At 40.2% G+C, this 12,787-nt stretch overlaps 1 protein-coding gene across 1 annotated transcript in view; it reads left to right on the forward strand.

The window, feature by feature from the left end:
* The window catches only part of ZMAT3 (zinc finger matrin-type 3), a 66,146-nt gene extending 55,154 nt beyond the window's left edge, over positions 1-10,992 (forward strand). The window contains exon 5 of the mRNA XM_085633128.1: positions 173-10,992. Coding sequence (XP_085489254.1) covers positions 173-381 — 209 coding nt within the window. The 3' untranslated portion in view covers positions 382-10,992. The remainder of the gene's footprint in view (positions 1-172) is intronic.
* The last annotated feature ends 1,795 nt before the right edge of the window (positions 10,993-12,787 follow it).

Here is a 12,787-nt window from a genome sequence, read left to right on the forward strand (position 1 = left end):
CCAGTTTTAATTTAATTTACAAGTGTGTAATGCAGCTAACCTGAAAATCTTTAATGACTTTAACCCTTGTGAATAATGTTGGGCATCCCAGATTATTAGCATATAGATTGATAGAAAGTTGGGAATTTGACTCACTTGCACTATGTTCTTCCCACTCTCACTGTCTTTGCAGCTCCCTACTTGATTCCCTGCTCCCGCCAGCACATCCCCCGCGACCTGGCCATGTGCGTGACTCCAAGTGGTCAGTTCTACTGTTCAATGTGCAACGTTGGTGCCAGTGAAGAAGCAGAGTTTCGCCAGCATCTGGAGAGTAAGCTGCACAAGAGCAAGGTGTCCGAACAGCGATACAGGAATGAGATGGAGAACTTGGGGTACCTTTAGCAGCATCATGAGCCAGCTCATTGTTCCTGACTGCACCTTATGTATTGTTCCATACACTGTGCTTACATGCGCTTAGTGGTATATGGGTGTTTACATGTTAACATCACAAGTGGGCTTGTTCTGGCCTTAACAATTAAACATATTCCACTTTGGTGAAAGCTGTATCCTTAGCCATTTCAATTGCGGGTTAAGAAAAGAGTGATATTAGCTCTCCAAAGATGAACACTGCAACTTATGTCATAATTGCACTTTATTTCTCTGTGCCACATTTTACCAATGTCCATCTTAACCACATATATTACATGCTCATGGTATTCCTTCTTTATGTAACACACTTAAAAATACTGTATGTGCTGTATTCTAATTTATGTAGGACTGCTCACACCTGAGCTGTATTTTTTGTGGTGCCTTATCAGTATCGAATGGGATGGTGAAACTAGTTGCTATCTGACCTGTACACCTGGAAGGATGTGGGTAAGTCGGAAAGCGCCACAATGGCCCAGATGAGGTATATACAAGCTTTATTAGAAACACCCCAGCCACAGCCGAGAGAGTCAGTGTAGCCATTGTGTTCTTTTTTAACATTCCACTTAATCCATTAGTCACACAAAGAAAAAAGGGAGATACCTCACACACCCCTTTCTTCATAAAACATAACTGATATAGACGAAAGGGGAAGGGAAAAAAATGAATAAATATAAATATATAACAAGAAATACAACAGGGAGAAAGACTTAACAGAATATCATTGAATGGCTAAGTATAAGAGCTAGAATGACTAGAATGAGCTTAAGTAAACACAACATGGTAAAATATTTATCCAACAAAAATGAAGAGCTATATGCTCCAGAGGAAAAGAGCTGAATGAATAATACAATGGAAATATATGAGTTAACATGTCGAGAGTGCTTCTATGGTAAAACGCTGTGACGAATCTCACACTGCCTAGTGACATAGACACTCAAGTACTAGGGTGGCTTAACTGGATGTGTTCTCACCCTGTATGGGGTTTCCCTCAAAGAGCACCTCTCCCGTTCTCCCACCAAGCACTTGGCTGTCATTTATCTTCTCAAACTCACTGTTAGAAGTTAAGTTACCTAGGGGATGATCACATTTTGCTACTCTCCCCAAGTTCCATATCTTCCCATCTTCAGTTTTTACTGCACTGTGAAATAACTTGATCACTCTCAGAGCTTTTGAACACTTCAACCGTTTGTCACTCCTCCACAAGGCATCTGATGTTTACCCAATCACCTACCCTCACTTTAGTCACCTTGGTGTGAAAGTCTTGGTCATATTTCTTTTTCCTCAAGTCTTGCAGTCTTATTTTTTTGCTGTCTCCAAGGTTGTCTAGTGTGACCATCAGCCCAGCCCGTTTGCCACCTCATACAGGCTGGGACTAGTTGTGAATTTGGCATCCTACCCCTCAGTAGTTCAAAAGGAGTTCTATATGTGGTTTGACGCAATGTAACTTGGAAAATGTCCACCCTTCTAAACACTTCTTCATTCCAACACACATTGTTAGCCTTAGCAAGCTGTATTCCTTCCTTTAAAGTTTTATTAAAACGTTCTTCTGACTCATTAGACTCTGATGGTAAAGTGCAGATCGGAGATGTTTGATACCATCGCTTTCAAGAAATTCTTGCATTTCTTTGAACACAATTGGACCCCATTATCAGACAGAATCATGGTTGGAAAGCCTTCCCTTATGAAGATTTCTATTAAGAGTTTTATGATACTCTTTGAACTGATGTCAGAAAGAATTTTTATTCAGGTCACCTGGAGCATAGATTGATTAAGACCACAATGTATGGGGTGGCTACCTCTTCAGTCAAGGGACCTACAATATCAATGATAAGATCATCGTGTAGCTTTTTTAGAAGTTTATGAACGTGCATAGGAGGTTTCTTAGTAACAAGGATTTTATCACTTTTGTTGCACATTACTCAATCTCTGACTAGCCTTTCTATTTTGATGTCCGTACCTGGCCACCAGAAATCCAACCTCAGCCTTTCCTTAGTCTTAGAGACACCAAGTGACCTTAATGAGCTTTATCAATGAGCTTCTCCCTCATGTTTTCTCAAGGGGAATCAACTTGGTGCCTCTAAATAAACAGTCCTTCGTTTCAGATAATTCATCCTTGACACATCAATATGGTTTGGTCTCATTCCAGTTCTTATTGTGATGGGTCCACCCATTAATAAAGGACTGTCCCACCTTGGCTAGAGTTTCATCACCCACCAACTCCTTTTTCCATTCATTTTCGGTGATCACTCCATCTGTTACCACACAAACACTAGTTGCAGCAGTTTCTTCCTCTTTCTTCAACTCTCCATCATTATTTTCACACGTTTCACAATTTATCAAATTGGACAGACAGTCAGCTGCTGTGTTCCTAGTGCCTGGAAGATATAATCTACAGAGAAATTGAGTTTTTGTAAATTGACAATCCATCTCCTGATACGACTGGAGATGGAATCCAGACCTTTCTTTTCAAACATTTCCTTCAGAGGCTTATGGTCAGCCGTAACCTTAAATGCGCTGCCTCAAATGAAATTCCTGAACTTTTCAATCGCTCAGAAAACAGCTAAGACTTCCTTCTCTATTACTGAATAGTATACTTCAGCAACCTGTAATGATCTGAATTCAAAAGCAGAGGTTTCCTCTCCTTCTGCAGCCTCTTGTGGCAAAACAGTTCCTAGACCTTTTGTGCTTGCATCAGTGCCTTCATCTGAATGTTCCTGCTTGCAAAACGTTTCATAAGTTTTTTATAAAATTCATCCCTAGAAAGGATATGGGCTCCTTCTTATTGTGAGTGGCTAACTTTACAATAGAATCCCTCAACTCTTCTTTTCATTCTATATCACGACTACTGACCTTGTGCCCTAAGTATGTAATTTCCTCACATCCAAATTTACGTTTTTCAGCCTTTTACAGTCAATCCATACTCTTTAAACTTTTCTAACACAAGATTAACTCTTTCAGCATGTTCTGCTTTATTGATGGCCCCAGGTATGGAACTTAGCATAGGAATCATGGCTCTCTGAAATACGGATGCTGCCAACACCAACCTAAAGGGCATGCATTTGAATTTGTACGCACCTATGGGTGTAATGAAGGTAGTGAAATCTTGTGAGTCGGGTGCAATCGGACTAGATAGTATGCCAAGGCTAAATCCAGAGTTAAAATGACCCTGGCCCCAGCTAGTGCTGTGAGCAAGGGAAATCTGTCGACTATCACCTCTCAATTAAGGGTACTCAGGACCACACATAACCCTACTATGTTCTCAGCCTTACATGCTACTCCTTTGGGTGCCAGCCATTCCTTGGCTTAAACTGTTTCTGTCACATCTTGGTCACATAACTTTTCTAACTCATCTTTAACTGCATCCAGTATATTCACGGGTAATCCCCGGACTTTGGAGACTACTGGGATGGCTTCAACATTTAATTTTAGCTTGTAGAAATAGGTCTTGAGGCACCCTAGCTTCTGACAAAAGACATCAGGGAATTTGCTTACACAATCTATGTACTCCTGAACAGATGGTACTTAAATCGAAAGGCCTGCAGTAGGGTCTACATATACACCTAAATCCTTTTGAATGGGCCAACCTAGGATGTTGTCTTCCTTTTCAGAGAAATACACTTTTGATTCAGCTTCTCGGCCTCTGTACTTATCTTTCCCTAGAAATACCCTTTCATATTGGTGGGTTGTCGCCCATACCCACCAGGTTGTATGCTCATTTCATTCAATGGGACACTGTTCACAAATCCTTCTTTAAAGATTTTTTCAGATATTATTTATTTATTTGAAATGTTTTATATAGTGCTGGCAAGACCCGGGGTTATCTGACCTCTTTACAGAAGCATTAATCATTACAGTTGATTCAATGGGGTAAAATTCACAGACAGGGAAGTTTACAAACAAATTCTTAAGTTAAGTAATAGGCAAAAAAGTTGTTGCCGTGAGGAGAAATTGTCAGGACAGATTGTTAACTTGAAGACATTAACAAATTGGCAAAGGAACAAGAAGAAGAATAATTTACATGGGACAGGGATAGTCACCTAGAGTATGAATTAAACATTGCTTCAACATCCACATCATCAATTTTTATCACATCTTTGGGATTTCCAACATGTGAAATGCTCATCTGTAGTGCAATCTCCTCACATACTTCCGACATTTTCTGACTCTTGTTCCTCTTTACAGTTTTCTGGCTTTTACAGCATGCTGTAAAATGCCCTTTCTTATCACACCCATTTCATGCGAATTTCCAAGCAGGATACTTTTTATTTAGCCTTGTGGCCAGACATGCCACACCTATAACATTGCGCTTTGAAAGTTTTCTTAATTTCTTGTGGAGATTTCCTTATTTTCCTTTACTACATTCACCACACCACTTTCATCACTTGCCTTACCTTTTGCTTCTTTGCTTAACTCTTTTACACACACTAACATATGCTCCACTTGCTTGGACACTATGGGGACCTCATTTAAAAGGGGATCATCCTTTAAGCCACAGTTCCTCACTAATTCTATAAGTATTGCACATGAACAAAAATTGGTTGCGTAAGCGTTCATCTAGCGAAGCATCAACTTTACACATGGCAACCAATTTCCTTAGAGCCGAAATAATGTCCTCAATAGTTTCTCCATCCTTCTGAGCTTTTTCACCAAAATGATATCTCTCTATAATGGAACTTATTCTTGATAAAAAATAGTTATATAATTTCTTTCTACAAATTTCAAAAGCATTTGGATCTCTAGAGTAATTGTCAGTTAATTCTGGTAAGTTTTCCAATATCTCCTGCCCTTCCGGCCCCAAACAATGTAGCAGGTGTGCTACTTTTCTTTCAGCACCAAGATTTGGACCACAGAATGTGACATCGTTTTTAAACACCTTTGTCCACTTACTCCAAATCATTGGTGGGTCGCCAGGGTTCACCATAAAAAAAGGGTGGCTGAGTGATACTCTGCATTAAGACTTACTTTAGAAGTGACGGTAGAACAAGAATGTATAAAGGGTAACCTGAAAACATAATTCAATTATATGAGACACAGTACGAGAAAAAAACAAAATAATTTTTACTGTCAAAACCTCAGTAAAGCTCCCAGTAAAAGTGATACACAATAAGTGCGAAGATAACTCTCTGATTCTACGCTTCTTTGTATGGAGGCTTTCTTTTTTAGGAAAACATCTTCACTGGTATGCTTGTACTATTAAGACTTCTAGCATTGTTCCTGTAGATGGCCAACACCACAGTGTCCTCTCAGAACACTCTCTTCTGTAGAGATTAATCACCACATGTCCGAAGCAGGAAACAGAGTACTGGAGGCGCGATGAAGGTGAGTCTCCTAAAATATTTATTAAAAGCAGGAGAGAACTGGCGGTTATAGTGTAAGTGCGTGCCAAAAACAACCAAACACCATATCAAAGCTGTGCAGCCATGCAGCCGCGCAACCACGCAGCCGCCTCGCTTCTCCTTGACAATGCTGTGAGGGGAGCCGTGTTTGATCACAAGGCAGCACAGGCCTACACATTCGTGCTAGAAACTCCGGACTCCCAAACCCAGGTCGCCTCACTCTATGCTGCTCTCTGCAGAGAGCAGCAGTGCATGTTAAGAAATTGCACGGAGAAAATGAATCATTGCGTTTCCTTCATACAAGACGTGTCTAGGTAAAAAAGCTGTGCTCTGGGAAACATTCCCCAAACTCCTCGAATTCCCCAAGCAATAACTGAGCCCAAGGAGCTTGGCATTCACAGGCCGGTGCCGGTTGTTATAGTTCTCCCCCCCACGGCACAAATAAGTTCAAACAAGGTTAGTGGTGAAAGTCACCGTACCTCACTACTACCCAGCAGCAGCATGAAAGTAGTCATGTCACAGTGTGTTAGGGTGTCTTCCTCCCTCATCTCATCCTCGTAGCCAGTTTGGGAAAGGAGGAAATCACCACAAAGGTCCAGATGAGGTATACACAGGCTTTATTGGAAACACCCCAACCACAGCTGAGAGAGAGTGAGTCAAGCCGTTAGCTTCGTTTTTAACCTTCCAACTGTCAGCGCCTCTTAACATTCTAAAGTTCCTTTGTTTAGAGGTTCCATTAGTCACATAAGGAGAAGAGGGATATACCACAACGGGTCCACCGAGGTGCTAGATGGGGCAACTACACTGATGGGGCAGCCTCACCTATTACAGTATCATAACTGGGGATGGAGCTTTCCCCCAACCTGTGATGTTAACAGTGGCATAACACAAAATGATGCCCCTGTGCATAAAATGATGAGGGGCCCCTGAGTCTCCCACATCTCACAGATATTCATTGACTTAGAGCTTAATGTGGGCCCCCTGAAGAGGCGGGGGCTGCAGGGGCCTGCATTACATTCTTGGATGCTGATGTGTGGCAGCTGAGAATGGCTTAAAGTATATTTGTTGGGGTGATACTCAGAGTGCAGAGATACTTCTTTGACCTTGCCCCATGCAGCATAGGTGCTAATAACACCCAGTAGCTGGAAAGATAGCAGTCAGGTGAGCAATATTGATCTCAGACAATGGGAGCATTGACATCACGAATAAAACATGGCATTGGACCAGTGTTTAATAGTTGATGGGCTAACCATTGTTCGTGAGAGTTTTGGGTCCTTCATGTGAAGCCATCCAGTGCCAATGCCAGTGTCAGTCCAAAGGGCCTCTCCTTGAAAGAAGACAAAGGGCGTTTAAGGGCGAACAAAAAATATGACGAGTTGTACCCGTGAGAATCACAGAGTCCGCATTACTGCACCTTGCTCATAATCGAGTCACTGGAGGCACTTAGAGGTAAGGTAGTTTCCACAGTGGGCCTCACCAGTGTATACGCTCACTTTATAACAAATATGTCCTAGTTGCTTTACCCTCCTGACCTCCTGCCACTTTTATGTTTCCTGTAGGCAAACACCTAAGCCCTGTATTCAGGAGCCAGCTGAGAATTCTTGTGGCATGTATCTTGTGTAGGTAATTGTGGTTATGACAGCCTTGAAGCTAAACTTTATTGATTATGTTATGTTGTGTTATGTTATGTTATTTTATGTTATGTTGTGTTATGTTATTTTATGTTATGTTATGTTAAAGTAAATTTATAGAGCGCACATTCACCAAAGGTCTCTTGGTGCTATATGACTTTTACTTAGCCAGTTTATAAAATACATTACCTCCTAAGGTTTTTCTTTGGCAATTAATTCCCTCTTACCTCAGGTCACATTATGCATTTAATAATGGGTTATTTGAGAATTGCTATTTTTTTTAACAATAATTAGTCCTATTGGCCGGATGCTCTGGCCTCGCCTAGTGAGGTGGCCACTAGGGCACTTTTCAGTTTGGTGCAGCTTAAAATACTTCAGAGATCTTACCTGTTTTGCAATGCGATGGTAAAAATGGGCAGGGCTTCGTAGCTGCTTTGTCATAGGCAATGTGGACCATGAGTGTACCTTTATTCACATCATCTGGGATGGTCTGGCGATCCAGATCTTCTGGGAATCTGTAGTGGCTGGCATGAATGATGCATGCGGTAGTGATTTGCCACACTCTGCTAAATGGTGCCTTCTTAATGTGTGGTTCGTACGGAACTAATTTGGATGTCTTTGGGCATGTTTGTTGCTAAAAGTAATATAGCTAGTTTATGGGGGGCAGGGTCTGCATCGCTTCTCAGAGACTGGACAAGGGACATGGACTGGTGTATGGTGGAGCAGATGTTGGTTTATTTAAGCAGGGGCTGCCCAAGGAAATGGGAGAGGGTCTGGAGCATATGGAATGTTGACACAGGAACTCCTTGCAATGCCCCAATTGCAATGTCTACTGAAGTCTCCATTCCTAGATAAAATGTTCTGGTTGTGCCCAGGATGGGTGTGTATCAGAAGTCTGATATTGATACTGTTGGGAATGTGACGGCAATGCCTTTTTCCTTGTTAACAATGTCTACGATTACTGTGGTGTATTTCCATACGACTGGATTGCTGTAACCTTAATAAAAAGATATTATACAACAATAATTAGTCCTGTAATAGGGCATTGTGTCTCTATGCCTCAATGAAGCATGTTGTATCCTACAGTATCCCTTTGCCTACACTTTAGTGACAGTTGTCGGATTGCATTTATACAGAGCTACAAGCTTGTAGGATTCCATATAATTTGGATTATTTCCCATTGAAATCATGTCACAGTTTTTGCCATTTTGAAATGGGTAAGTATGGAGATAATGTGGCCAAGTTTCCTCTTCAAGCTGGTTGACAACATACAGATTGTCTCCCACTTCCCTTGAATGGAGCTGTTTTACTCCTGAGAATTCTTTGTTGAATGGGTTACATGTTTATGCTCCACATGAACTAAACAATTGTCACACCTCTATTCTCATTTGTAGGGCATTGCCCGCTTTGGATTCATTTTCATCACCTCAATTTACTTGATATTTTTATAGACTTCAATAGGAGCACCGATCCTGTAACCATTTTACACCCTCTAAGAAAGTGTTTAACTTCATTTACTTTTGTTGTATCACCCGCCGCAAACATCTAACATCACAATCCTTAGACACTCAACGGATAGAGGGGCATTCAGTTAGTATTGCTCAAGACATGTTTTATGCAGGACGTTTCACTGCTTGGTCACTGCTTGCTTAATGAGCCGCAGTGAATAATCTATAGCTGTCAGAATGCAACACACTTATTTTTTGACCTAGTAAGAATTCTGGGCATGCAACAGAAAGGTTTCCCTTGCAAACTTCCCGTAATTCTCGCGAATGCTACTATTCCTACTTGTAGTTCACTAACGTTGGGCTCTACTAAGTTATTTTGACAAAAAAAGTTGTCCTGCATCCATCCAGTTTTAAAGTTGGAAGGGAAATTGTTTTAAGTAACATTTTGATAAAAATGACACATTTGTGTTCAGGACCAACTAGCACTCAGAAGGACATATTGACAATTTGTTGTACAAAACTGAGTGAGAGTATAGATCTAAAAAAGCCAGAAATGTAGCAAACTATGGTTAAGACAGTAATTGGAATCCAGGTGAGCCTAGCTTGCTTAATAAAAGCTTTGGAAACCTCTGTCCAGTATACCAATGATAATGTTAATACTAAAGACATGTTTTCATTCAGCACACAAAGAAACCAATTTCCTCATTACTGACATGTTTTTGTACATGATTTTGTACATGTAAACCTCCGACCGCGAAGCATGTCATAGAGAAATGCTTTGGTTATAAAGTGGCCTAAATGCATTGTCTTTATTATGGGACTCCTGAGGTTCAAACTAAGTACTTATATTTTCATGAAGATTTATAAATTGCCTTTAAGAAATATTGTTCTTCATCAATGCAGAGGGGAACCTCTTGAACTTAATTTTACCATGTCTGGGCTCAGAAGGGGAACTTCACATGATTGGGATAATGTTGCTCCACTCATTCAGTGATGCACATCAAGTAGAAATGAAGGGTGACAAAGCAGGTGTTCTTACAGTACATGAATAAACTTTAAGGGACTGATTCACAAATAGAAAAAGTGATCCCACAAAGTACGTATGAGCACTATAGATGTGTAATTTACATAAGTAAAATAGTTTTCACACAAAAGAAACCAGGGGTATAATTGCTTGAGTATTAGCTGTGTGTGAATGCAATGTATGCCTTGCTTGAGAACCTTGAGCACTAAAAAATGTGCCTTCAAGAGGAGTGTCCAAAGATAGGCAAGACAGCCAATGGTTGACACCTACCGAGGAACACTTTGGAGAAGGTTTGATGATTCACAAAAAAGACTTCTGTTTACACTTGACCAACATTGGGAATTTTACAGAGGCAAACATGAGGGACCGATTTTGGATTTTTTTCATAGATTTCCTAAAACAGGAACTAATTCAGAAAAGACTTCTGTTTACACTTGACCAACATTGGGAATTTTACAGAGGCAAACATGAGGGACCGATTTTGAATTTTTTTCATAGATTTCCTAAAACAGGAACTAATTCTCAGTTGGAAAAAAAAATAGGAAATAATGTTTTTTTTTTTGTACCTTGAACTTGGCTATCTACAAGTTCCCCATTTGTGGCATGCAGCAAAATTCCTCTTTATTTTTTATGAATCATATACTTTATCTGAGCAACTAAATCCCATGCAAAAGTAATAAACATATGTTTTTAAAATGTAAGCAATTTAGCATAAAATGAATATCCTGCCCAGAATTGGGAGCATACTTTCTTTGTGGAGTCATAATTTAAATTTCATCTACACTTTGTAAATCACTCCCCTGAACATTTATTCTGAAGTTTGGCAAATTTTCCATGTATTAATAGGAAATATATTTTGCAAGCCTGCCACCGTTATTAGAAGAATATGATTTCTGATGGGCATATTTAAATGCAAGGACTATAAATGGTTTGCCTTCTTGGTCTGTAATTAGTAAATATCTTCATCTAGGAGTTTTTGAGAGAGGTGGATGGTGTTAAGGAAATCAACATAGTTTCTAATTTTAAAAAAATATTTGCAATTGAAAAGACAACCATTGTTACATTTGGTGAAATTTATATTCATGCCTCATTTCTGATTTAAGACATTTTGTTTTCACAATGATCACTAGCCTGTTTTCTTTGAAATTCACTGTGATACGATAAAATGATCTGTATATATGTTGTAAACCTAATAAAAATAATAAATATGGTACAAGACAACTTATCCTTGCGGTTTCTATGGGAATTGAAAACAATGGTGTTTAACACATTTTATAGCATATATATGCCAATAATTTTAAGGTGAGATTAGGCAAAACTGCTAATGTTGGATAATTCATTACAACCTAAAATGTACTGTCTGACATTCTGAAGATAACATTTTTGAGAAGCCAGCTACTTTATCTGACCTGGATACCTGAAAGTTCTATTTCTACCTCATTCTAGTAGATTTCATTGCATTGCCCACTGATTAAAGAGACTGGTAGTCAGGTAAATTAACTTTTTTGCAATAACTGTCTGTGGTTAAGACATAACCACAAACTAAAAGAACATATTATGGTTCACTATAAACAAGCCGGTATCTCGACATGGTGCAGCACGTTACCTGAGGTGTGATCCCATTCCGCCCTGAAACACAATTATCAGAAGTGCTGGCAACAGAACGCCATTCCAGATGCACCATGATGGCGGCACTTAAAACTTCTGCTTAATTTTAAGTTACGTTAACTTCAAGCCTGATTTAGAATTTGGCAGATGGAGTAGTGTCGGTCGGGATTGCGGAAAAAATTACCTCCGCCATCTCAAGGGTATTCCATCTGCCAAATTTAGAGATGATTGACAGTCCAGCAGTCATCCCTATAAATTGAAGGGAACCACTATCGCAGCCTTAGTCGGTTTTGATGATCCTCCTCCTAACTTTTGAAATTTTTCTGTTTTGCAGAAACAAACTTCCAACGCAGGTTTGTTTTTGAAAAATAAAAAACTCTGGGCCAGATGTATTAAGACTTTTTGCGCTTGCAAACGGGCAGATTTGCAGAATCTCCCCATTTGCGAATGCACAAATTGCTTTTTCGATGTAGCAAACCCAATTTTGTGATTCGGTAACCTGTTACCGAATTACAAAATGGGTTTGCGATTCAGTATTAGGAGGGGGCGTGTTTAGGGAGTCCCTTCCTAATACCGAATCGCATCGGTATGCTTTGTGACCACAATTGCGGTCGCAAAACATTCGCATTTTACCACCTACTTCAAGTAAGTGGTAACCCATTCACAAATGAGAAAGGGTCCCCAAGGGACCCTCCTCCTTTGTGAATGTTTGTAAAACCATTTTTAGGAGCAGGCAGTGGTCCCACTGACCACTGCCTGCTTTAAAAAAATTAAAAGAAAACTTTTCATTTTTCTTTTTGTACATCTGGCCTTATGACTCCCAAACCCTGGAAGCCATTTCCTAGGGCATGTGCGTCAATATAGTTTTTCCTGTGAGTTTGTGACAGACAGTACAAAAAGGCATTGCATCATCTGCCCTAAGTAAGGCAGACATTACAAAATCCTTCCTCCAACGGCCCCTGCTCTGTTGGGCAAAAGGGCTCCATTGATGTAATGTAATGTAATGTAAGGTGGTATTTGTAAAGCGCATCATGCCACTCCTCAAGAAGCATCCTGGCGCTGGTTGGTCAGAGGTAAGGGGGGACCCTAAAGCTACTAAATAAGAGAAAGACACAATTCGTCTGGGGTGCTGAATACCCAAGTCTTCAGGGCCCTCCTGAATTGTGTTTCTGTATTCATCAATCTCAAATGGGGTGGTAGTAGGTTCCAAGCTTTGCTTCCCAAAACAGCCACTGTTCTACCGCCTTTAGTTTTGTATTTAAAAGTAGGTGGTTTGAGGAGGTTGGCAGATGAGGACCTAAGAGTCCTAGTTGTGATATAGGGAGTGAACCG

Source organism: Triturus cristatus, chromosome 11 (assembly GCF_964204655.1).
Source record: "Triturus cristatus chromosome 11, aTriCri1.1, whole genome shotgun sequence".
Classification (NCBI taxonomy): domain Eukaryota; kingdom Metazoa; phylum Chordata; class Amphibia; order Caudata; family Salamandridae; genus Triturus; species Triturus cristatus.